At 48.7% G+C, this 26417-nt stretch overlaps 1 protein-coding gene across 1 annotated transcript; it reads right to left on the bottom strand.

Annotated features, from left to right (window-relative positions):
* Positions 1-1164: 1164 nt before the first annotated feature.
* On the bottom strand, positions 1165-24272 carry ABHD5 (abhydrolase domain containing 5, lysophosphatidic acid acyltransferase; the record flags this gene model as incomplete). The annotated part of the gene is made up of 7 exons (XM_080715256.1): positions 24131-24272; positions 14364-14449; positions 12131-12503; positions 5305-5459; positions 3176-3287; positions 1887-2073; positions 1165-1254 (listed from the first exon to the last, which is right to left on the bottom strand). The coding sequence occupies exons 1-7, from the start codon at positions 24175-24177 to the stop codon at positions 1165-1167; spliced, it is 1050 nt and encodes a 349-aa protein (XP_080571382.1). The 5' UTR covers positions 24178-24272.
* Positions 24273-26417: the final 2145 nt, after the last annotated feature.

The following is a 26417-nucleotide window of genomic DNA, read 5'->3' as shown; positions in this document are numbered from 1 at the left end:
AAAGCGCTCCGCTTGAAGGCAGTCATGTCAATCCATTCAGCTGACATGACAGCATGTCTGTAATATAACTTCAAGCATGAAAACGCCTGAATCAACACAATACTCATAAAAAACAAAGTCAAGTGTGAGCTTGTTTCTGGGGCCGTGCGATACAACAGCCCCACCCATTTTTCTATGTTAGTGGTTAAAAGTGTAATCCAGTTTTAGCACCATCTACAAGAGTTCGATGGTCATGAAAACACGACTCGGCTTTCTGGAAGGTAACAGTCTCAGCGTCCCCTCAGGTGAGCGCTTGTGCTCCGTCCACTGCACCCTGGTTTCTGGAAGAGAAGGACACCGATGGGGGGAGGGCGGGTTGAAGTCACCACTGTTAGTGCCTGAGTACTTCAGAGCTCACTTCAGCTTTCCTCGGAAGTACAGCAGGCTCCAAGCAGCTGTGCTGCTGCTGACCGTATGGCCGTATGGGCCAGAGTTAAAATGCTGGACGTGGGTTGCAGACTAATACACAAGAAGAAAACCAGAAAAAATAATGCTAGTGACAGATCCACATTCTTTTAAGAAAAAGTCTACCCTGTCATTCCACTTAGCTATTATTCTGATTGTCTGTGGTGCTGAGGATGGAACCCAGGGCCTTGTACATACCAGGCCAAGCTCGACCACTGAGCTACAGCCCCAGCTCTTGTCACTCCATTTAAAAATAAGATCAAGTATTCTAAACAATTGGTAAATTTTTACATAAAAATACACTGAATTTGGATTAACTATGTCACTTAATAGACATGGTAAATACATGCAGACAAAAAAAATCAAGCGTGCTTTACAGTTGTAACACAAAAGACCCAGAAATCATTTCTTTAGATTGCAATATAAAAGTACCTAACTAGCAAAATTAGGTAAAAATGAAAAAAAACCTCAGTTAAAAAATTACAATTTTTCAGTACATCATGGGGACAAATAACCTTTTATTTAAAGCTATTAAGTTTGGAGATGCTTGGGCATTGTGATTTGTGCAGGAGGAAGGCAAGGCACTCTTCTAGAAGGCACTCTGCTTCAGATGTGCAAGCGCTTCGTAACAAACCGTGTGCAACATGTCAAGGGGTCTGCGTGCGGCCTCCGCGGCCGCGACTCCTGCTGGGGCGGCGGGTCCTCACAGCGGCTCTGCGCTCAGTCCACGGTGTTGCAGATCTCCTTCACCTTCTGGTTGAACTCCTCGGGCTGGTCTGCGTACACGTAGTGCCCTGCCCCAAGGATCGCCTGGGGAGGAGATGCAGCCACATCAGGTCAGGTCGGCGGGTAAGAACAAGCAAAGGTGCTCACAGGTGGGGAGGAGCGCGCCGTCCTCACTCACACTCAAGGTGGAGGAGAGCGCCGTCCTCACTCACACTCAAGGTGGAGGAGAGCGCCGTCCTCACTCACACTCAAGGTGGAGGAGAGCGCCGTCCTCACTCACACTCAAGGTGGAGGAGAGCGCCGTCCTCACTCACACTCAAGGTGGAGGAGAGCGCCGTCCTCACTCACACTCAAGGTGGAGGAGAGCGCCGTCCTCACTCACACTCAATCAAGGTGGAGGAGCCCCACGCTCACTCAGAAACAGACTAGAGAAGGGCAAGACTGGTCTAGGGGAACCGTAAGTATTTCTAGGAAAAGGATCCAAGGAGAGGAAAAGTGCTGAAGCGTAACCGAGTTAACTTAAAGACCCCGCTCTGAGAAGAGCAAGGAGGAGCCACAGGGCCAGCCTGTGCTGCGGGGGAGCCAAGGCGCCACCACGGAGCCCCCATAAGGCGCCTCGAAGCCTGCCCCTCGCCTGGACCGCGAGGATGGCTGAAACCTCTGAAGGAGACAGCACATCGCCCACGGCTGACATCCAGAAGAGGACACACACTCACTATGGTCTTCACGTAGGAATGCGGTCGCAACGACTGGATGCTGGTGCCAGAGTTGCCGTCTATGCAGGACCGGGCGCCGAAGATCACCGAAACTGGAATGTCCGGGTGCATCTTGCCAATCCGCTGGAGCATCGGCCTCTTTGCCCATCCGTAAGGAATAGTCATATTCTTGAAAGCGGTCTCGCCACTTTAGGGAAGGAGATCACACCGTGTTTAAAGGTGAGCATGCACTGCAGTCTCAGCTCCATCCACCCCCATGTTAGCTCCTCCAGTATCTAGGAAAAGCCTTGATTCAAATAGAGAATAATTCACCGATAAGAAAGAAATGTCACAGTAGATACACCACTGTTAAAGAAGCCACTGTGTATTCTAGTTGATAAAAAAAAAAAAATTAGCTGGGCGTGGTGGGGTACACATATAATCCCAGTGCTTGGGAGGCTGAGACAGGAGGATCACAGGTTCTTCGAGGACAGCCTCAGCAAGTACAGAGACTCTCATTAACCTAGCGAGACCCTGTTTCAAAATAAAAATAAAAATAAAATAGGGCTGGGGGTGTAGCTTGGAGGTAGAATGCCCTCGAGTTCATTCCCAGTACCACCTCCCCCAAATAAAATCTTTTTTTTATTTTTTATTTTTGGTGGTACTGGGGGTGGAACCCAGGGGCTTTCTATCTCCAGGCTATACTCCCAGACCTATTTTATATTTTATTTGGAAACAGGGTCTCACTAAGTTGCCGAGAGCCTCACTAAGTAGCTGAGGCTGGCTTTGAACCTGCGCGATCCTCCTGTCTCAGCCTCCCAAGCGCTGGGATTACAAGCGTGTGCCACCACGCCAGCCTCAAAATAAAATCTTATCTTGTTCTAAATAAAATGACACAACTATAATCCGCTAACATTAAACTGTGTCTTGTAAGGGCAGTTACAAGGCGGTTTGCACTCTGTTTCAGACTGCTGTGGAAGGGAGCTGTGCCATGGGTCAGAGCACGAGCTCCTGACCTGCTGGGCAGGACCTTCTGGAACCTGGGATTCGTGTTCCTGAAACTCCCAGGATGGCTCCCTCTTCTACTGTCTCTGTCATTCACTTTAGGGGAAGAAAGTGCATCTTAGTTTTCTAGGCCCCACCAGAGCAGAACAGTGCTCGCGAGGGGCACTCTCGGGATCGAGTAATCAACACGTCTCAGGCATCTGTCCTTTCCAGCTTATTTAGCGGGTACAAACCTGGCCCACTCACACACTGTCAAAAAGGAGATTAAAGCACAAACCCAGTCCATGTAGAATCGTGAGCCTCACCTTGGAGTCTGTACATTGCAGTGGTAGATGTATTCTGTCACGGTATCGTCTTCAAACATTGAAGAATACTTCCGTTTGAAATCAGGCCTTAAACGCTGCACTAGACTTAAACCTGTTTAATAAGAAATAAAAATATACTTATGTTTTAAGTTAATATTAACTTGTAAACTGCATAATCCAGAAAATTTTACGCCTGCTCTCATAATAAGCGCCCTGTGAACACATATCTACGTGTGTTCAAATAGCTCACATTAGCAGGTGTTCTCTTCGAGTTCCTGAGGAGAGATTAAATAGGAATTGTGTACTGACTCACAGGTGTGTTTTATGTGCTAAAAACGTGTGACTTTTTCAAGACTTTTTTGTAAGAAACTGGATTTTTAAAACATGGCCAGTGAAGAGAGCACTCTATACATACAATGAGCTTCTTGGCTCGTGTCCCCATGACTGGGGCTCAGCGAGGTCTGCGTGAACCCAACCCGACGCCAGACGTCTCTGGGAAGGGAACCTCAGAGCTTCCACCTAGACCGGAGAAGCGGCCCCGCAGCCCCCGAGGAGGGAGGGAGGGAGAGAAGAGAGGAGGGCCAGGCACCCCGGGAGGAGTGGCTCTACTTGAAAAGACTGGGGGTCCGGGAATAGGGCCGCCTGCAAGAGAACGAGGGCGTGGCCTGTGCCCAATTGCTCTCGCACCCCGCGAGATGGTGCTGGGGCCAGAGTCATTTCCACCTCCATCCACCTCCCACGCCTCTCACTTTCCTTGCTAATAGAACCCAACTTTCCTATAGTATTCGTCAGGCAGTAAGTTCCAGGAAGGCTGGCCCTCCCTTTCTCCCTCCCACCCCAGAACAGTCCTGAGTGGCCGGTGGTTCTGTGCTGGTGGAGGAAGCAGGAGTGCCCGGGCAGATACATAGGTGTGGTCCCCTGGAGCCTTCTAGAGAGGAGGGCCATCTCCCCGCTCCATTCCTGTTCCAGGTGCTGTCTGGGACAGCGGGCTTCAGGCTCTGGCAACCATCAAGCCACCCAGGAGGAATGCCAAGAGGACAGACCCAGACCCTACTGCCAGTGAGCTCGCGACCAGTCAGTGCTGAGCCACGCGCCTCCAGACCGCCTGCGGATCAGTGACGCAAGGCCTGCAGTTCAAGCCATGTAAGGCAGCTACGCAGTCACGTGCAGCTAAAAACACTCCTGACTGGCACAAGTTGCAGGCAGAAGGCTGAGGCCCAGACCAGCACCCTCTGTGGCAGTGGGGAAACTCCCCTGCCGTGGCTGAGACAGAAGAGCTGAGGGTCGGAGACTAAACACGGCACCCAAGATATGACCAGAAATAAAGGTATTATGGGGGTCCAAACAGGTCTTTGGAAAGGAGGACTTTATCTTCCCATCACAGTGGCATTACGGGAAGAAGACGTCTGTGAGCGTGGTGGCACCTGCTGCGGCCATGGCCGTCAGAGTAGGTGCTGCGGCCCACACCCGCCTCTAAGCAGCTGGCAGAGAGCTCCCTGGTGGTCACCAAGTGAGCATGCCACGCTGCTCCCCAAGTCCTGCCCTGGTAGACAGACTGCCACAGATAGGCTGCTTGCTTGACTTTTTCAGAATGTTCAGGGCTGCCGAGCCACCTCCTCCTCCAGTGACCTACGATGTCTGTAACGTCAAGATGTCTCCTTGAGGAGACGAGCTGGTTTCATTCAACTCTGTGCATGACCTGATACTTATCAAGGAAGACAAGGAAGAGCGAGGCCTTGGTTTACTTCTGAGACTGACCAACAGTGGTGATCAGCACGTGCAGTCGGCTCCCTAGCTATGACGCGTTGACTTTAATTCTTCAGTGACTCTTCCTCACACTGCCATGGCAGGGAAGCAGGATGGTCCAGGAGAAGTCACGCTCGGAGTTCTGGACTTCCGCGGGCCTGTGCTGTGTGCTGTGGCACCCTTGCAGGCTGAGCGGTGAGCTGCAGCTCCTGGCAGTCATGTGCTCACAAGAGGAGGGCTCCATGTTCGGTGGAGGTGTAGTAGCCGCGTCTCTGGCTCAGTCTCTCTTCACTCACCACGGGCTCCCTGTGAGCTGAGGGGCACCCGAGCCCCTTGCCTGCTTGTCTATCAACGTCTTGCTTTCCCTGCAGAGAAGCACTCACCAAAGGGTCCTGCGATCCTGAGGCCAGCTAGAGGGTTAAAGGGAGTCAGCGCTGCGCCCAAGGCTCTGATCCACACTGGAATCGGTCTGTCTTGGTCAGCAAGGTCGGGCCGCTCAGGAAAACCCCACGGCTCCACTAGGATGAGATGACTGACCCTGTTGGGGAAAGAACAGACTGAAGTTCACTTGGTAACTCGCCCCATGCCTATGAGAACTCACCATAACATTACAATAAAGGCAGACTGGGTCATTCCCAAAACTTTAAACTTTAAAGAGAAGATTAATTGGTGATAGGCATGAACTCTTCAGACTCAGGGCTTGTTTTCTAATATATTTAAATGTGGATGAAAGATGTGTCAAAGCAAGGTATCAAACTAAGTGTTTCTTGAGAAAAGAAAAGAGGGCACTTGGTGCTTAAAAGGGCTACACTCTGACAGATGACACAGCTCACTGACCACTCAGAAGAATCCACCATGGGCTATATAATGTTAAAACACAACATGGGCTAAATGTGAACACGTTGGGTGGGGAATCTGGAATTTGGTGAAATAGGACATGTCTATCTACCCTACCCATGACATCCTGGCACTCGATACAGTGTATTACCCTACCCATGACCCCATGGCACATGGTACAGCCTATTATCCTACCTGTGACCCCACAGCACCTGGTACAATCTACTACCCTACCCGTGACCCCGTGGCACCTGATATAGTCTACTACCCTACCCGTGATCCTGCAGTACCTGGTACAGCCTATTACCCTACCCGTGACCCCATGACACCTAGTACAGTGTATTACCCTACCTGTGACCCTGTGGCACCTGGTATAGCGTACTACCCTACCTGTACTACCATGGCACCTGGTACAGCGTATTACCCTACCCATGACCTCACGGTACCTAGTACAGCGTATTACCCTACCCGTGACCTCACGGTACCTAGTACAGCGTATTACCCTACCCATGACCTCACGGTACCTAGTACAGCGTATTACCCTACTCGTGACCTCACGGCACCTGGTACAGTATATTACCCCACCCGTGACGCATGGCACCTGCTACAGTCCATCACCCTACAGCAGCAGAGTCCACTCCAGGAGCACGAGGAGCCAGTGGTGGGAGCCAGGGAGCCACACGTCACCTAACTTTATACTTCAGGATGCCTGGTCACAGGCTTGGCTCAGAGCTTATTACAAGCCCACACCAGACCAAGCTCCCAGGCGATCTCCTCACCCTCGCCCAATGAAGAGGCGGCCTCCTCACCTGAGAGGAGCTACTTGGTTTTAGTGGTCTCCACAGCCTATCCACACCATTCCAGAGGACACTCTCATGGGACTGTTCACAACTAAGCAAGGGAGAGCCCAAAGGACAGCGCATGTGCGCCATCCTAGCAGGCATCTTGGTCAAGAACAGACTGTTTCAACTGCAGGAAGAGCGAAGGCCCAGCCAAGCAGAGCAAGCCAGCAGCCCAGGGTCTCCAACACAAAGCTTTCCTCTCCGTTCAGTCGTCAGCATGGGCCTCGAGTGTGAAGACGAGGAGCAAGGTCAGCTCTGAAGTCAGAGCAGGGGTGCAGCCAGCATCTGCCCCCTGGATGGGGGTTTGTTTGTCTAAATGCTCAACCTGCCCGTCCTGGGACTCAGGCACCTACCAAATAGAATAGCGCCGCTAGAACAAGCAGCCGTCCCCAAAGCAGGGCCTGCTCGTGGGACAAAGGAAAAGATCAGGAAGGCTGCAGGCACTGGCCCACCAGGCCAGGTCGGGGGACTAAGTGCTCAAGAGAAAGTTACCTGAAGACCTTTTATTAGTGAAGACTGGTTATAACTTCTCCATCATAACTTGCAAGGGATCTCTTTGCTACAGAAAGCATTTTTGCAATCTCCTTTCTTTTCCTTAGCTTCTAACAAGTATCTCTAAGACACACAGTCTTTGCAGGGGGTCCTGAGCAGCAGGGGCCAGAAGGAAAGAAAGTCTAAGCAGAAATGCTGGACACCCAGTTGAAGGGAAGGTGACGGCGGTCTTCGGCTGCCCAGGGAGGTGGATTTGCACAACCGCAGCCCAAGACACCTCACATTGCCATGGCCCTCCGCTCTGTGCACAGAGTTTCCACTTAGACTTTCTTTCCTTCTGGCCCCTGCTGGAAGCCTCACGTGGGGCCCTGGGCTCCTCTGCTCACCAGCCAGCCCAGCAGAGGCATCCACGGTAGCTGGAGTCCACCAGACGGGAGGGCACGAAGGGCGTGACTTAATTAGGCAGGTCAGTCCACCTCCCGGACAAAGACCAACCTGACTCAAAACAAAGGACAGACTTTATATTACGAATGGAGCTCAGCTGACTCGTCACGCACTTTCTCTTTTAAGAAACAAAATTAAAACAAAATGGCCCTGAACAGAGGCACTCAATATTACTTAAACAAAACCAATCTACTGGAACGCCCTCCAAGGCCTTACCCAAAGTGCAGAGGGGACCACTGACCTCTGAGTGTCCCCAGATCCAGAGGGATCTGGAGTCCTCGACTCCACGCCCTCAGTGACGGCCCCAGGGCCGCCTCTCCAGGCTCCCACTACCCGGGTCAACACTGAGGAGCCTTGGGTAGCTCTAACAGTGGGCTCACAAGCTGTCTGTTCTTAGTGGATACAGGTGCCAGGTTTTCTGCTCTACCGTATTCTCCCGGTCCAGGATCCTCCCATAAAGTAACAGTTTGGAGCATTTCCAGCCAGCCACTTTTTTTACTCAAGAACTAGCCTGCTCCTGGGGGACCTCCACTTCTCCCATTCATTCTTAGTTATACCAGAGACCCCAGCCCCACTGTTAGGAAGGGATATAATGTCAAAAGCTAAAGTGAGCCGGGCATGGTGACGCACGCTTGTAATCCCCATGCTTGGGAGGTGGAGACAGGAGGATCGCGCAGGTTCGAAGCCAGCCTCGCTGGCTTAAGAGACCTTGTTTCCAAATAAAAATATAAAATAAATAGGTGTCTGGGAGGGTAGCCCAGAGGTAGAAACATTTCCAGGAACCCCAGTACCACCAAAATAAATAAATAAATAAAAAGCTAAGTGAAACATTACCTGGGTGCTTCCTTTTTATAGGTAGATATTAATTCAGCAGTGTGGATAGATGTGGGATGAGGCTGTGGGATGAGGCTTATCACCAAGGTTGTCCTCATTAAACTAAAAGACCTGTCTGCTGTTCTCCAGCAAACTTATTCTCCTTTCCACTTGGACTGGGTCACTTGGATTGGGTCAGGGGAGGTAAAAGACTATTGGTCAAGCAGGAAGGAGATAATGAATCCTTATAAAAACTGTTCTATGTTCAAAACTTCAGTGTCTTACTTTCCAGGCACTCCACTGCGTCTTCTCTGACACAGTGCTTTGTTCTGTCCCTTCTTTCTACCTTTGTAATGATAAAAATTGCTTAAGCTTGCAAAAAAAAAAAAAAAAAAAAAGAAAAAAGAAAATGATGCTTATGGACAGAGGCACTTTGCTTCTCATACAAAAGGACACAATGTAGCAAAACACAGCAAAAATTGGTCAGTTCTCCATCATAAGAATTCCTTTTTCTGATATTCAATTTTATTTTCCTTTTCAATTATAATTACTCAACCATATAAGTCGCACAAGTTAATGGATGTCACTATTTGCCCATAAACATACACATCCAGCTGTGACCATATCCACCCTCTCTATGGCCCTCTCTTCTACGTTTTCTTCCTCTTCCCTAAGAGTCCATCATAAGAATCCTTCTTAAATAGGCACAATAAACCAGGCCTTTACATCTGCTCAGACTATCCTATAAAAATAAAGACAGCAGAGAATGGAAGATAAGGATGAAAATAGGTATCAACTACATCACTCCATAGCAACAAATAAAGCAAGAGCAACAGAAATCAAGTCCTTTTACTCAAAAAAAATATCTTAGCCGAGCGTGGTGGTGCACGCTTGTAATCCTGGTACTTGGGAGGCTGAGACAGGAGGATCACGGTTCGAAGACAGCTTTAGCTACTTGGTGAGGCCCTCCGCAACTTAGTGAGACCCTGTTTAAAAATAAAGAATAAAAAATAGGGCTGGGGGTGTAGCTTGGAGGTCAAATGCCCCTGGTTTAATCTCCAGTACTGCCCCCTCAAATTAACTTTGTTACACCTGTAAAGGCCAAGAAGTACAACATCCTCTAAGCCCTTCAGGAGAGAAAGACAGAGACAGACACAAAGGCAGCACGAGCCAAAGAAGTGGCCCGAGGGCCACTGGTCCCCAGATCGCGTTTCCCCTCCCCTCCACCTGAATTTTTCTGGAACCCAAAGATTCATTTCCTTCTCTCTCTTTTTAAAATTTTGTTCTAGGGATTGGACCTACATGCAGTCTACCTCCAAACTACACCTGCAGTCCTTTTTATTTTGAAACAGGGTCTCGCTAAGTTGCAGGGGTGGGCCTCGAAACTGCACACACTGGAATTACAGGCGTGCGCCACCCTGGCTTGGAGGATTCATTTTAATCTCATGACAACACAATACAAATGATGCCTGGATCAAGAAAAAGTGGATGAGCCCTTTTGAGGGGCCTACATGCTCGCCCCGTTAACACTGACCAGAGCAGAGGACTCAGCAGAGAAAGTGTGTCAGAGAAGCCGGCTGGCCACGGTGGAACGTCCCAGCAGACACGGAGGGCAGCTACAGCTGCTGCCCAGCAGGCTTGGCGAGCTGAGGAAGCACTGAGCATCAGAGCTCACCAGCCGGCCGCTTGCATACGTACACCTGTAGGAAGCGTGACTGGCCCATCTGAAAATCCAAGGGACTCCTACTCTGAAATTCACTTGTGCTTAGTAAGTTAAGTGTTATGTAGTTAAGGACATAGACTTGAATATCCACCACACACTCAGAGCATAGCACTTTGGCGGCCACCCCTGGAATGTATACATGCTAACTCTTCCAGGTATTTCATATCCATCTATTCCTGCTACACAGAGGTTCTTATTCCTTACACGGCTTTATTTCTAGCCTTTGGTGCAAACACCGCTGGCTCTGAATTAGACACCTGCTGCAGCTCTCTTTATGGACAGTTTTGAAGTGTTCACTCCACTCTGGATCCCTGAAGATCCCTACTGTTTTCGTTTTGATTCGTTTGTGGTACTGAAGATTGAAATCAGGGCATTCTACTCGGAGCTACACCCTCATGCCTTTTATATTTTTCTGTTTTAAAACAGAGTCTTGCTACACTGCCAAGGCTGTCCTCAAACCTGTCCCAGCCTCCTAGGTAATGGGATTGCAGACGTGTGCCACCATGCCTGGTTCCCCTATTTCTTTAGGGCACATCACACCTGCAATGAAAATCTTACCAACTGATCTAATCAGCAGGTACCTCTGAAGCGCTGGAGTCTAACTTAGGGTTTAAGGACCAGTGTCTAGGCCACATAGCCCATGCCACATTTGCAGATATGCCACCAGACACGAATACCACGTGACAGATATGATGAAAGCAAGGAAGCCAGCCCCACCAACCACTGGCGCCTTGTGCCAGGCACGCGTCACCTCCTCCTCCCACGGCCACTGAGAGCTGGACACAATGGCAGAGAATGGCCCCACAAGCCAACGAGGAGAGGGAAAGTTGGGTTTCCTTGGAAAGAACAGGACTGCCAGTTGACAAGACTACTACTGTCTAGCACATAGAGAGCAATAATCTCCAGAAAAGCTAGGGCTGAAAGCCACAGGTCAGATGAGAGGTCTGGGAGGAAGAGTGGCTGAGCAGAGGAAGAGGCGCAGGGCCGCCGCCCACGTGCCAAATGGTAGGGAACACACGCAGGGGCTCTGCAGTGGGCGGCCTCACAGCGGGCGCGGACAGAACGCGGGAGGTGCGCCATCCCACGTCTCATTCCAAACCTCAATGGCAAAGTCTGCTGTCATTCTGGATTAAAAATGAGTCCCGTAGAAAGACACAGGCAGCACAGACATGCTGACGGTTGCTTCTGTTTCTTTCCAAAAGATTAGCAAATCGAAGACGAGCTTTTATTTCCTAGCAGGCGAATGTGGCCGCCTCTGAATAGCAAAAAGAACGGGAAAGAGCATCGGAAACTAAGGTAAAGACCGGAGGTCACCGGAAGGGTCTGAGCAGACACCTGCTGGCTCAACACCTGAAAAGCAGTCCTAGAACGAGAAAGGCAGGTGACTGCCTGGTCGAGGACTACGGAGGTATGCCCTACAGGCAACCAAAGCACAGCGAGGCTGCGCGGTTTGCCCCGAGTCACAACGGCGGCTCTGGCACCCGGAGCTGCTGCTGCTTTTTTTAATTTTATGGTGGTGCTAGGGACTGAACTCAGGGGCATTATATTGCTGAGGTTTCTTTAAAAATTTTTATAAAAAGGCTGGCAGTGAACCTGGGATCCTCCTGCCTCAGTCTCCCAAGGACTGGGATGACAGACGTGCACCATCACGCCCAGCTAGACCTTCTAGATTCTAACCACACAGTCCCCACCACGGCTCCCTGTGATGTAGGAAACGTTAGGAAAAGCCTGTTAGATCCAAGGTTAATGATGATATAATAATAATAAATAATAATAACATAGAAAACATAGTGCTAAAATAATTTTTACTTGTGGTTTAAAATTATAAAATTTAATTTTATACAATTCCAAATAAAAAATATATCAAACTTTTCAATGTGTAGTATGTACAATAGGAAAACCTGCTATCATTATTTCAGCTACTAACGTGGCCATTGATGGTGGGTGTTTGGCCAGAGGGTCCTTTAAGAGAAGGTCCCTGACCACCCAGCCTGGGCACCAGGTGCTGCAGCCTGTGGCCATAACCGTCATGACCCTTCTCCTGTTGCCGGCACCTACCTTGAGGGGTACTTCAGTGAGTACGCGGCTGCCAAGAACCCACCCAGGTTGTGCCCGAGCAAGATCATCCTGTCTAATCCCAGGGCACATCGCCACTCTTCAATCGAATCCACAAACTGGTTCTCCACCTCCTCTGCGTCGCTGTCGAACCTGGGCCTGCTACTTCGTCCAAAGCCCAGGAGGTCGAAAGCATACACCGGCCTGTTGGCGCAGAGATCCCCAAAATTCAGTGCCCAGAGTCCAAGGCCTCCTCCAAAGCCGTGGAGGAGAATAAGTGGCGTCTTATTTGAAATATCATGAGAGAACATGAGCGTCCATATTCTGTTTCCATTAGATATATGAACAAGTTCTTTTTTGTAGGTGCTGGGGACACCTAGTGAAAAGATGAAAGAGAAATTCTGCTTAGCTTCACCTCTTCTAAGAGGGAAATCTCAGAGCAATACAACATCAAAAATCCAGAAACTATATGGTGTCCAGTCATATGATTTTAGCCTTTATTAAGTCAGACCTAAAAAAAGAACTTATTTTATTGAGGCAAGTAATTCTAAATAAGCATGTCTTGTTTCTAAGCAGGGGACCAACCTCAAACACTTGTTGGATTAAGTACTCAACACCCAAGTCAGACTCAAAGGAATCATGAAAAAATTATAAATTTAAAGGATTAATGAGCTGAGTGTGGTGGTGCATGCCTGCAATTCCGATACTTGGGAGGCTGAGACAGGAGGATCACAGGTTCGAGGATAGCCTCAGCAAGTGGTGAGACTCAGCAATCTGAAGACCATGTTTCAAAACAAAAAATAATAAGGGCCAGGGGTGTGGCTCAGAGGTAGAATGCCCCTGGGTTCAATCCCCACTACTGCTAAAAAAAAATCATAATAATTAAATTAAAATTTTAAATAAATGATATCCATATTAAATATGTAACTGAAATCTTTTTTATTTTTATATGTGTTTATTGGTATGTTGTATTCTCATATCACTTAACTGAAATCTTAAGTCCTTTCAAAGTTTAGGAGAAAAAGGATAATAGGATGTGATAAGAACTTAGCAAAAGGTTCCAGGTAACCTGAGTTCAAGTCCAGGAATCACCCAGAAAATGCAAATAAACACAAGTGATAGATCAAAACTCTTGTGTTTCGTGCCATCGGATTAGACTTTAAATACTCCCTCAAATTAACTAGAGCTGAAACTAAATCTGAAAGTCACTTATATAAAAATTTCAAGAATAACTCTACTTTAGGGCTACTTCTTAACTGTGCAGACTCCTCTGTAGTTGACTAGAAAGGGAGAAACAAGTGTTTCTACCTTTTGATCAAAGAAATGATCGAGGTTTTGTATTCACATAGTGTCAGCAAAGAGGAGACCTAGCACGCACTCAGGAGAGTAGCGGCGCCCGTACCTAGGTGCGTCAGGCCGAGCCACGTCACTCGCATGCTGAGCACAGGGCCCGCGCGGGCCGTAACGATGTGATTCTACTGAAGCGCTCCCCCCACTGCGCGAGTCACTGCTCTCATTCGGATACAGGAGCAGGGACCAGTTCTCACTCCTATTTGTACCCTTAGAACCCAGGAGTAAGGAATCCGTGTTTCTGAATACACGAATTGAGTTTCCAGCACCTTTTTTTAAAGTCTCCTTACAATATTTTTAATTTTGGTAAACTACCATGACAACTTTACCAGCGAAGCAGAGAGCAATGAGCTAAGTATATGGTAGGAGGGGAAATCCACTTTCGTGTTAAATGTCCATGTGACATGGCTAGTTATCCCTCTCTCTATCCAGTACATCAAATATACAAACAAGAAAGTTTATTAATGGCAAAGAGGGTAAGTCGGTACACACAGACATCTGCGCACGTGTATTCAAAACAATCCTGTATGTGAGCCACGCTACCTAATCCACTCAATAAATAGTATCAGCAAACAAAATTGCACAATGAATGCTGCTGCTTAAAACTGTACCCGCTTGGGAAGGCCTTGCAGGAGGGGTGTGGACAGAGTCCGGGCTCCCAAGAAGCAAAAGGGCCTCCACGCCGACACAGGCGGAGGGCTGAGGAATCCTAGAAGGCTCGAGCCAGAAAGAACTCTGCGGACCACGGGCTGGCGACAGGGATGAGGGACGGCGTTCTTTTGCCACAAGCTAGCACACCACACAATCTTTTTCTGTTTCAGGGCAAGGCGTTCTATTTCCTCTATTTTAGTCAACGGTGCTGGTGACTTACAAGAGGGAACCTTACATTTTAACATCTTCTCTTCAGCTTCTTTCAGGTGAGACATCGACGTCGGGCACCAGGTGGGCAGCCATCCTGCCAGCCATCCTGACCTAGAGCACAGAAGACAAAGCACAGAGAGGTGAGCACGCCACACTCAGCTCCCAGCTCTCCCCGAGGAGAGGACGGCAGCGGAGGGGCTGCGTGACAGGCCGCTGCCCATGGCAGTCGCTAACAGGTACGAAGCACCGTGGCAATGCTGGGCCACACACCCTCAACCTCAGCCCGCCTGCCCACACAGACATCAAAGTCCAGCTTGTTTGCATGGGTCGTCTGGCTCCAACAATGTGCAGAAAAAGAAAACAGAAAAGGCACCCTTTTGGTTCATGTGAAGGGCAGGTTCACAGTGAGCATAAAGGGCGACTGAGAAAATAAGAACTCATTAAAAACCTAAGTTAAAAACCAGGTTCCCTCGCCGGGCATGGTGGCGCACGCTTGTAATCCCAGCATTCAGGAGGCTGAGACTGGAGGATCACGGTTCGTGGACAGCCTCAGCTACTTAGTGAGGCCCTCTGCAACTCAGTGAGACCCGGTTTCAAAATAAAATAAGTAAATAAAAATAGGGCAGGGGGTGTAGCTCAGAGGTCAAATGCCCCTGGGTTCCATCCCCAGACCCGCAAAAAACAAAAACAAAAACAAAAACAAAACAGGTTCCGCTCTTGTGGGAAGGAGCAGCAGCTCACTCCTCCTGCAGGTGCACGGGGCTGGTGGCCCTGGCCTCAGCTGAACTGGCTTCAACAGGAAAACAAGACAGCTCTGTTTCCAGTACACAGCGCATGCAAACAATGGCCCAGGCTGGGGGCAGCTGCACCAGGAGGGCAGGAAGCAGCTCTGAGCCAGGGAGGCAGCGCGGGAGGTGGGGCCAGCAAGGAGAGGGCACCTTCAACCCCAGACCAAAGCCTGCACAACAACCTGGACCAGCGTGCGCTTCCACGGCCGGCTGGCTGAGGCGAGGGATGGGTGCACGGTGGTATCACTTCGAATGAGAACTTTAACCAGGAGAGGAACTGCCAACTACTATAGACTCCGGACGCAAGGTAAGGGCCTGAACCAAGGCCCTGGCAATAGCGAAAGAGACAAGATTGGCCAGGGAGTATTTCGAAGTAATACAGGCTAGACTGGATGATGAGCTGGGTATAAAGAAGGTGTAACAAGGATTCCCAAGTCTGTCCTGAGCTACCACTGTAACAACGGAGAACACTTGCGCAAGAGGGGGTGTGGCCAGGCGTGGTGGCACAAGGCTGTATACCAGTACCTGGGAGGCTAAGACAGAGGAGACTGCAGGTTTGAGGCTCGTCTCCACTACTTTGCAAGGCCCTCTGCAACTTAGAGAAAGACACTATTTTAAAACTAAAAAAGGTCTTGAGGGCTGACCAGCCCCGGGCCTGGCAGGTCCCGCAGGTCCAGGCCCACCTCCCTTTCCTGCAGAATTCCTGGCACTGCGAGCGACAGTGGCTCACGCAAGGCTCGCTGAGTGATGGCATCGCTATGGTGGGGTATTCTGGGTGCACTCCCCAGCTCAGTGGTGAGAGCCGAGGTTCAGAACCTGACGCGCGGCTCTGAGGGTAGAGACTTTGGATTCAACTCTGAGCAGCCCAGAGCCCTTCACTCTCAGGTGATTACTTTCCTTAGCACTCCTGAGGTGGCACCCGTACAGATGGAGCCCAGGCCACAGGCGCCGGACCCGCCCGGGGTCCTTCGGCCGCTCCACAGCCTGCTCCCAGGCCTGCTCCCTTTGCACACTACTTCTCGGCACCTCATCACTCTCAATCTCCGTGCCACCGCGTCTCCGTGGCTTTGCTCAGCTCCTTCCTCTGCCCGCAAGACCTGAGCCTTTTCTGAGATACAGACAGATGCCAAAGGCCGGCGTCTAGCCCGGGCTGGAGTTACTGGCACTGTGTTATCAGTTTACATACGTATCGGCCTATAGCACTGGGAGCATGCCGAAGGCCACATCCATCTTAAGCCACTCTATATCCTGGTGCCAAACACACTGGCTGGCTGCTGGTTACGGAGGGCCTGGGAACGGTGACTGTGACTGAAGGCCTCCGTCCTGAGAAATACCAGAGGGGGATGAGGAACACACACGGCTCCTTCCTACAGGCAGTACTTAAAGTACTGTTCTTTGAGAGAAGCTGGTGATGAACATGGCAAGGACCTGAACCCTAAAATAACAAAAACGTGTGGACATGAGGTTACCGTGCATCTGATCACCCTGCTCTCCATGTAATGCACACACAGCCACACATCAGGACCAAGGGCTGGGACTCAAGTAGATGTGTATGGTCAGGTTTTCACAGACATGCAGTTCTACTATGAAGATGGCGTGTGAAGAAACAGACCAGCCTCATTCTAATGAGGCCTGCTCCAGTGTGGCCAGTTTCAAACCTTGTGCATTAAAAAGGTAAGACTTCTAGGCACCTCTCATAAGTGGTATGTGTAATTTGTTATCGATTTGCAAAACAGAAAACATTTAATGTTAGTCTACCTATAAGTATATAAACCTATTTACAAGCTAAGAAACAAGTTTTCAAGGCTTCAGCAATTAATTTTTCAATTCATTCAATAATCTTTCAATAGTTGAAAGAAGTGGTTAGTAAGCAATTAAAAGAATTTTATGATCTTTAGAGCTGTTTGGTTGTTGTTTGTTTGTGGAGTACTTGGGATGGAACCCAGGGGTATTCTACCTCTGAGCTATACCCCCAGCCCTATTTTTTTTTCTTTATTTTAAAACAGATTCTCACCAAGTTGCTGAGGGCCTCATTACTTAACTGAGTTTGGCTACAAACCTGTGATCCTCCTGTCTCAGCCTCCCAAGTACTGGGATTATAGGCATGTACCACCCACGACTGTTTTTTTTTTTTAATTTACTTTTTTTATTAAAAGAACTATAATTAAGCCAAAGATATTTTGTCCTTGACCAGGCATCAGGTCTCTGACTGTTAAAATATGACCTAGTACTAACTGGAACTTACTTATAACTCAGTCTCAACAATTTCCTTACACGAATAGCAGTCAAGCCATCTCTTTGCCAGAGAGAATCAGAGGTCGGTTAAAAAAAAAATAACAAAAGTAAAGTGAAATCTACTACTGCTCCAACCGATCTCACAGATAAGCCAGGCAAAGAAAACACAGGTGCAGTCTTTGCTTCAGTCTTTTAAAAGTATGTGATATTGAAAAAACAACCGAGACTCTGCATTCCTATCGTGTACAGGCACTAGAGTTTAAAATGTGGGCAGCGGCCTCTCATGCAGGAACCATGCCTACCTCCGACCAGTCTAGCACTTTTCACAGGTGAACTGTCAAAGGCTGTCTGACGGTGGGCTGTGCTCCCCGTGGAGGGCCAGCGCCTTCTGTCAATGCCGGCCTCTTCCACCCAAAGGAGCTGCAAGGCCGCTCAGACTAACACAGCAGCATGTTTAATAAAACATAGAAAAATATTTTCTTTTCATTTTTAATGGATCTATTAAGATAACACTTTTTCTCAATGTTTCTGCCCAGGTTTATTTTAACCAGATGAAGTTTCATAGAAACTGTCTTCTTGGGTCTTACATGCTCTGCAGGGCTGAATGCGACGGTGTCCAAGGAATGCTTTCAAAGATCCATCTTTCCTACCCTTTGTCTCAATTGCCCTTTGTTTAGGAATCCTCACATCTTATCTTGCCACGTCTATGGCTTCTACCCTCTAAAGCTTCCCCACCTGGCCCACCCTTCTATCTTTGGGGCAAGTTAGCCTCACCGTCAGAGACCCTCTGCCCCTCCACCTGGGTCTCCTCAGACACTCCTGTGCCTGGCAGTTCCACGGCTCAGCGTGTGGAAGACTGGGACTAAGGGCACAAGACTGGCCTGTCACATTTCTAGCCATTTTCCTGAGGTCACAAAGCTTTAAAAATGTACATGGTCCAGCCATAAGACGATAAATTAGATACAGGGCTGCCTCTTTATACCTCTGGAAAACAAACAGAAAAGAAAAACACTATTTTCCTTATTTCATTTAAGAAGATAATCAATAAGCACTATTATCCATTACTGAGATCCTGACTTTGGAAGAGACCAGAGTATTCATTGCAATCTAAAAAAACAAAACAAAACAAAACAAAACCATCCAGCCATCCACCACAGGGACTGTAACTTCTCTGCAGCGGCAGGAAGGCTTTCCATGTGTCCTCAAAGGTTTCTGCACAGCCCCGTAAGCTGGACACTGGCTTATTAGCCAAGCGGTGGCCTCACATCCTACAGCATCTAATAAAAAAACCAAATACAAGGATTCTTGTTCTATAACCACCACTGAGGGTAGAAACTAAGAAAAAAGGAAGTTACCAAGCGGACGTCTGAGTAAGAAAAGCTTTAAAAGACCACACTAGAAGTGGCAGTTCTAAAGACCCCCAGGTGAGATGTGCATAAGTAGAGTACATCTACCTAAAAACCTGGTTGTGGTAGCCCGAGTTTGGAAGATGGGCACGGTCTTCCCCCTTCCCTTTCCACCTAGTCTTTTTCCCCTTCAGTATCATTAACATCGTACTTGTGCCCCATGCCACAAACACTTAAGTTTCCTGGTAATCCCTCCTGTTGTGTTCTCCAAGACATTTGACTATCTATAGTATTACTAAACCTGAATTACACAATCTATAAATATTGTGAAACAGTGAAAGAGGTTTCAAAGTATTCTGAAGAAAATATACACAAGTCTGGCCAATTTCCACACACTCTTGGCCACTTAAAATAACATTTCTAATTAGGTTATAAGTAAAGAGGATTTCACTACATTACACTTTTATTTAAAATAGCCTCCATCCATATACTATTATGGTCAAGAGAAAAAAATCAGCTAAGTTTATTATTGCTCTCTGTAAGCTAATCTACACATAGTATTTTATCTCATTTAAAGAAACCATGAGGTTTTGATTTTTATTGTATATAACCAAACCAATTAGAGGTATACACACACACACACACACACACACACACACACGTATATGTACACATATATTCTTCTGAAATAACTCCTCAACAAATGAATGAAACCTTCAAATTGAAAACTCTAACACTACTAAAGCCTTCTTTCTCGGAAACTGATTTCTTAAACACTATTTTTGGGGAAGAGGATAAAAGACTGTTTCATACAATACAACTGAGGTGACTAATAGACCATTTTATTTGAGATAAATGATACTTAAATGATTCAAGTTATCAGTGATCATGAGATTAATGATAATATAAGCCCCTAATGTAATCTAATACAATTAACTAAAAGCGTTTACCCTCACACACACACACAGTTTAACTTTTAATCAGGAGTGGGGAATTATAGAACCATCCAGCTAGACAAAAAGCATATCAACTAGTCAAAGCTATTTTTAAACCAATATAATGTTTCAGAATAGTTACTATGAATAATATAGATAAGGTCTTTAAAGACTTGTTCAGAACAACCAGTATCCAGTGTTGTTTCTTATTAACTGGACCACCCATGGGGCTCTATCATCTCTTCTGTTGTTAATACGTTCTTCCTCAGAGGACTGAAATCTACGTTTGCCGGTCCGTGACTGGTGTTCTAGAGAGCAGGCAGAACAGCGAGGCATGGGTTGGTTCATCTAAGGTCAAGAAACAGAATCTATTCCCATCCTCCCCAGTGTGTTTTAAGTTCATGATACTAATTGTTATCCTATTCAAACTCCAACTTTTCTCAGTATCTTCTATGGAAAAAATTTAAGCTACACAGCTGTAAAACGTACAGTCACCTACTAGGTTTTTTATCTTAATGTCTGTGTCAGCATAAATTTACATTAGTTGGTTTAATTTAGTAAAAACATATTGAAGTTTACTATTTATAAAGCCCTATTAGGCTCTACCAGACATTTGAGTAAGATAAAAGCCATGTTGTCACTGAGCTGATGAAACAAATATACAAAAACAATACTAGGAAATGTTGACCTAAGAGCCATAAAGAAGGTCTAGATAAACACCGCCACTTCTAGAGAAAGGAGACCATCATCTGCGTTGGTTAGGGAAAACACAGGGAGCCAAACCACAGGAAAAGGAGCAAGCACCGCGCTCAGGAAATGACCTGACTTGAGCGCAGCGCACAGCGAGGAATGAGACTCCAAAGCCAGAGAGGAGCCACTCCCTACGCAGGGCTCCGAGGTCGGGCTGAGGACAGACACTGAGGTATGTATGAGGCCAGAGAGTAAAGCCACACCGTGTGGCTATGCTACAGGCAGGACTGCTTCTCTCGGAATGTACAGGTAACTAAGGGAATTGGCTCTGCTGAAAGCATGTGACCACGCTTACAATAATACATGGAAAAGACCCAGGAGGCAGCTCCCAGATAAGGGAACCAATGGGAAGAAGACGTCATACACTTAGAAGCGACCGGACTTGGTGACAGCTTTGGTATTCAGGGGCAATAAGGGGGTGGCAGGAAGTCGAGCAGTAAAGATTCTAAGTGATCAGAAGAGTGTACCTGCCTAATAAAAATAGGGAAGTCGAGGAAAGAACTATGTTTTTTCTACTGTCTAGTTTAAGGAAAGGCAGGTACAAGGAAGGTTCTGGTCTGGACATGTTAAAACTTTAAGAAATCAGGTGAAAACATCTGACAATTAGAAACGCCACTAGAGTGGAGGAGAAAGAGAGAGCGCTGTCCTCTGCAGATGGGATGTGTGCTTGCATGTGAGCAAACAAGACAAAAAGTTAAGAAAACAAACAAAAGAAGATAGACTCTTGGAGATTCATACATTTAGGAAACAGTTAAGAAGACCTACCTGAGACCAATTGCTTCAAGGAAGATAAAAAGCAGAATGTCCTAAGGGCAAGAATGTCTCAAAAGAGTTTCAACAGGAAGTTGCTATTATTATGAGACCTCTGCAGAGTAAGGACTGAGAAAGGTCCGATGCCAGTGGGCCGTGACACTGAGGAGCCTCCCGGTGTTTAAGATGTCAGGGGCAAGGGTTACTGAAGAGGACAAGGTGGCAGGAAGGAAGGCCTAGAGCTCAGCAGTCTTCAAGATAAGACCAAGAAGCCCACTTCTCTAACTCCAAGGCAAAGAACTGCATTCACATTCTAACATAAACCCCGTGGGATGCTGGCAAAGCAACTGAGGCAGGGAGGGAAGAGAAAAGTCCTTTATTTATGCCTTATTTATAGCAATTTGATGATTTCCATGGTGTAAATACTCCCACCATGGCCAATTTCAAGCTGCTGATGGTTGGCAAAATTCCTAAAAGTTTAGCAATGGCTTGCTAATAAAAATCCACTCCAGCACACAACTGCAAACCACCTGTTTTATGGTCTGCCCTGCAAAAGAACAATTCTGTGACAGCTTTCCTCCAAACCCAACAGATACTTAATTCTCCGGGAGGCTTACAGCAATTCAGGGAGTCTACCCCACTCTTGTTACAGTTAGCTTTCACAACTGTATTGCAACTGAAAAGGGTCAGATGTTGAAAGCAAAATGGCTCCCCAGCACGCCCATCCTCACTACAAGCAACAAAGCAAAAGACGTGGATGATGCACTCCCCAAACTGTCAGATGACTGTTTCACAAGCGTTCCACTTGCTGATGTCATCTCCTCATCAGTATGGCCTGTTTTCTACTGTTAACGAAACAACACCAAAGACCAAGGTCTAGAGAAAGGAGGCTCTGCGGCTCACAGCTCTGGAGGGACGAGGCTGAGGGGCGGCGAACATCTGGTGTTAGCCTTCTTGCTGGCAACTGAGGGTGGTACAGGGAATCACATGGCAAGGGGCAGGTGGCATAGGAGAATTTGTGTGTATATATGCCAGGGCCCTCTCCCTCATAAAACTACCAGGACTCAATCATAGGGGCTCTGCCCTCAAGACTTTAACGGATCTTAATCATTCCCAAAGGCCCTACCTCTGAACACGACATCTCTTAATACCTCATGGCAGAGATTAAATTCCAACAGGTGAAGTCTTGTAGGACACTCAAACCATACCCAAACCATGGCACACCTAAATTAAATGTCTTAAGTCTAGGGAACTTGATTCAAAACACAAAAGTGGCAGAAATGTGGGGGAAGTGCTTTAGACTAAGTCTGGATACCTTAGGAAGTGGGAAGGGGGCTTCAGTCCAGTCCTACTACTTGGTGGTGGCAGTAATGGACACAGTAATACCTAGCACATGGGGTGGACCCGAGAGGAGGGACTCAGCCTTTCTGTTTGCCTGCTTGATATAGTCCAGAAGGCCATACCAGTGTGGACCCTAGACACTGCCCAAGCATCCTGCCAAGAATCCTAGAGAGGCCCACCTCTGACCAGGGAACTGGGCTGGTCCGCTGCTCAGGATTCTTTTATGGCCTGCCCTGAATGACCTTCAGCCATCACTCAAAGCATAAGTCCCCATCACGGCTGTGCCTCACAACATCCAGGACAAAGAGTCCACCTGTGAGCAGGCAAACCTGATGGGAACACGAGCTTCCAGATGGCTTCTTATCTGCCACCACATGACACTGAGCACCTCATCTCAAGGGAACAAGGAAGTCCATCAACAACACAGTGGGTCCATTCATTGTGTAAACAAAACCCAAGAGAGGCACCTACGTTCTAGTATTTCATAATCCCCCCCGGCATCTTTCCACATCTCACTTACCTAATACTCCATATTCTATCGTTTAAGTTAGGTTTCAGAAGTCCAACTATTGCCAGAATATTTAACTTATAAGGAAAAAGTATAAAGTCGATATAAATTACCAGTCTTGGGAAATAAAGCAGTAATTTTTGTGATAATTTAATTTTTCCACCAATCAACTACTACTCTTCTACTGAAGTCAGTTACACATAGAAGGGATTGACTTTATTTATTTATTTATTTATTTATTTATACTGGGGACTGAACTCAGGAGCATTCTACCTCTGAGCTACATGCCCAGCCCTATTTTATTTGTTTTTATTTTTGTTTTGAAACAGAGTCTAAGTGGCTAACAGCCTCCCAAGTACTGGGGTTACAGGCTTGCACCTCCACGTCTGGCAGAGATGAATACTTTAAGCTCATTGTGGATAGTAAGAGTGTGTCTACCAAAAGGCTTCACACCAGAAACATGTCCTTCACCTTCCACAAAGTTTCCTACTTGCCAGTGTCTTTTTCTGAGCCTGCTCCCCCCACCCCCCCAGCGCGCTTTCTCCAGATCGCAGAAGCACAAACCAAAAAAAGGGAGAGTGGAGTTTGGAAGCCAAAGAAAATACTTGGGAGGCTGAGACAGGAGGAACGCAGGTTCAAGGACAAGCCTCAACGGCACAGCGAGGCTCTCAACAACCTAGCGAGACCCTATCTCAAAACAAAACAAATGGGGCTGAGGATGTAGGTCGAGGGGAGAAGGCCCCTGGGTTACATCCCCAGCGTCAAAAAAGAAAAAAGAAAGCTCCATTGGAAAGGTAAGTGACCACTCTTACTATCCATACAGTGTTACTCTTCTCGCTGTAAAGTTTCTGGGGTCCAAGGCCACACGCCCCTCCGTGTCCCCGGGGTCGCGGGGGCCCGGGGCACCGTCTCGGGGCTCGCTCCCTGGGCTCCGGAGCCGGCGGCGGCCAGTGCCCGGCGCTTCCCGGGAGCGCGACAGGTGCGGGCGCGGGGCGGACCCTCCGGCTTACACAACCGCGGCCGCCGGGTCACCTCGGCCGCCGGGCAGCGCGGCGCCCGCGCTCCGCTCCCGGGCCGTGCGGCGGCCGGCGTCGACGCCGAGACCCCCGGGATCGCGCAGCCCGCCGCGGGCCACTCACCCCTCGCTGCTGCCCCCCGACTCCACCTCCTCCTCCTCCGCCGCCATCGCCGCCGCGCAAGCGCCGAGACGCGCCTCCGAGCCGGCTGACGGGCCGACTGTGCCGCCCCGGCCGCCGCCGCCCTTAAGGCCGCGCCGCACGCGCATGCGCCGCCGCCCGGCAACACCACTGCGCACGCGCACGGCCGGCCCCGCCCTCGCTCTCCGCCCGGCCCCGCCCCCCGGCAGCCGCGCGTGCGCCCTCGCGCCCGGCGCTCCCGGGCGTGGGCGTTGGGCGGCACAGTGGACCTGGAGGAGCCAGGGGGACCAGCCCGGCGCCCTAAGGTTGTAAGTCACTTGAATAATGACTGCATTATCGCGTTATCGCGCCGGTACTTGTTGATCTGGAGCCGAGGTGCGCCCCTGCCCTGAAACAAGCGCCTGGCACGCCAAGGATGCTGCGGTGGCCAATGGAGGTGCCCCAGTAGACGGCTGTTTTTGGCCTTTGGCCGTAGTCCCCGCGGGTGCGACGTCAGGTGGCGAGGATGACCCACAGGACGCCTCAGTGTCCTCTCTAGTGTGGGGTCTGCTCTAGGTGCTGGAGTTGCAGCAGAGACCACTCACCCATCCTGCTCGAAATAACGCGGGAGGGGTTCCTGAGGGGGAATCCCGGAGGTAAAAACGTGACCATTTCTTGGCGGGTTTGCTCGCCCTAATAGCCATCAGATACAACCTGCTCTTAATAACACTCCCAGCACTTATCATTCGTGTTTAGCCGGGCCTACCACGCGCCCACTCTTCCTGGTGCTGGGAAAGGGCGGATGGATGCCTGCAGGAATGTACCGCCACCCTTGATCAAAGACGCACTTGGTCACTTCATCTTAGCCCAGTTTGTGCTGCTATAATAGAATACCTGGGACCGGGCCATTTATAATAAACAGAAAGTGGTGTCCCACTGTTCTGGATGCTGTGGGAATGTGAATCATAAGCTGATAGACAAGTGCTCAGGGTGTTAGGACTTGATCTTCACCAAATCTGGAGGTAGTATTGGCTCAGGATTCATTCACCTTGACGCTGATAAAGAAGATATCCCTGACGAAGGCAAGAAGTCCAAGATGGAATCAGCCGTGCCTGGCCTCTAGGCGTAGGCACCAGCAATGAACAACCGCAGCTCCATCCTGACCACCGTGTCATATCTTGGAAGGGAATGAAGATAACACCTGTCACCGTAACCCGTACCACCAAGACCAACCTCTGTCACTGCTTGGGCAAGACCTCTCCTTCATAACTACCTCCCTGACTCTTTTGACTCCCTGAGAGAATATCCACCAGAGTTTAAATCCAACCTGGTCTCTGGCCTCCAAATCTGTTTCTTTCTGGGAACCTACTAATCGATTACCTGGTTGAGCAGTGCTTGTGTTAGGATACCCCCGCAGCTACTTTGCAGTTCTCCAGCCAGATGGTCAGCCATGATACTATCCATAGTCTACCTGCATGGTGTAGCCCAGAGCAGTGACAAGCCATGGTACTGGGTGCCGCCCCTGTACCACCAAGACTAAGAATAATATACGGGTTGATGTGAGGCCACAGTTTCAAGGTTCCTTTCATTTCCAGCTCCTCAACAGCGGTTCCCCTGGGGAAATCCAGAGCAACCTCACAGCCACTGGGGTCTTTACCCCAAGCCTTCCAAGTGAGCACTTGCAAACCAGATGAGAGGGAGGGTATGGAGAAGGGGAAGCCATCTGAGGCGCTCAAAGGCCCAGCTGCCAGGTACAAGTTTATGAAGAAGTGCTGTGGCTAAACATGGTGAGAAAGCAAGTCTGGCCGGGAGATCAGAGGAAGGACCCGGATGGCCACAGGACGTGGTGGCTGGGTCTGGGGAAGGGACCACACAGATCATCCGAGTGACCTTGAAAGTCACAGAGCTGGGGCTCCTCAGCTTTGGACCTCTATGCAGACTTCCATGGGTCTCCCTTAAATTGCAGATTCCTGCTGTCATCTGCAGTGGTGCCCGATCTTCTCTATTTCTGACCAGCTCCCAGTGGTGCTTGTTCTGCAAGCTCAGCCCTCTTTTGCATGCGTGTGCTCCTCCCCCATCTCCCCCCCCACCCATTTATGTCTGCCTCTCATGCTATGATGCACGCTCACCAGATGTGGCCCCTCAGTCTTGGACTTTTGATCTTCTAGCTCTAGATGAGCTAATTCAGTTTCTGTTTATCATCAATTACCCAGTCTGTTGTTTCGTTAAAGCAGTATAAAACAGACCAAGACACTCCCCTCCCCAATGTGTAATGCCACTATCTTAGATA

The sequence above is a fragment of the Muscardinus avellanarius genome, assembly GCF_963383645.1.
Source record: "Muscardinus avellanarius genome assembly, chromosome: 18".
Taxonomy (NCBI): Eukaryota; Metazoa; Chordata; class Mammalia; order Rodentia; family Gliridae; genus Muscardinus; species Muscardinus avellanarius.
Note: the sequence above shows the minus strand (reverse complement) of the source record. Positions and strands in the feature narration are given on the sequence as shown.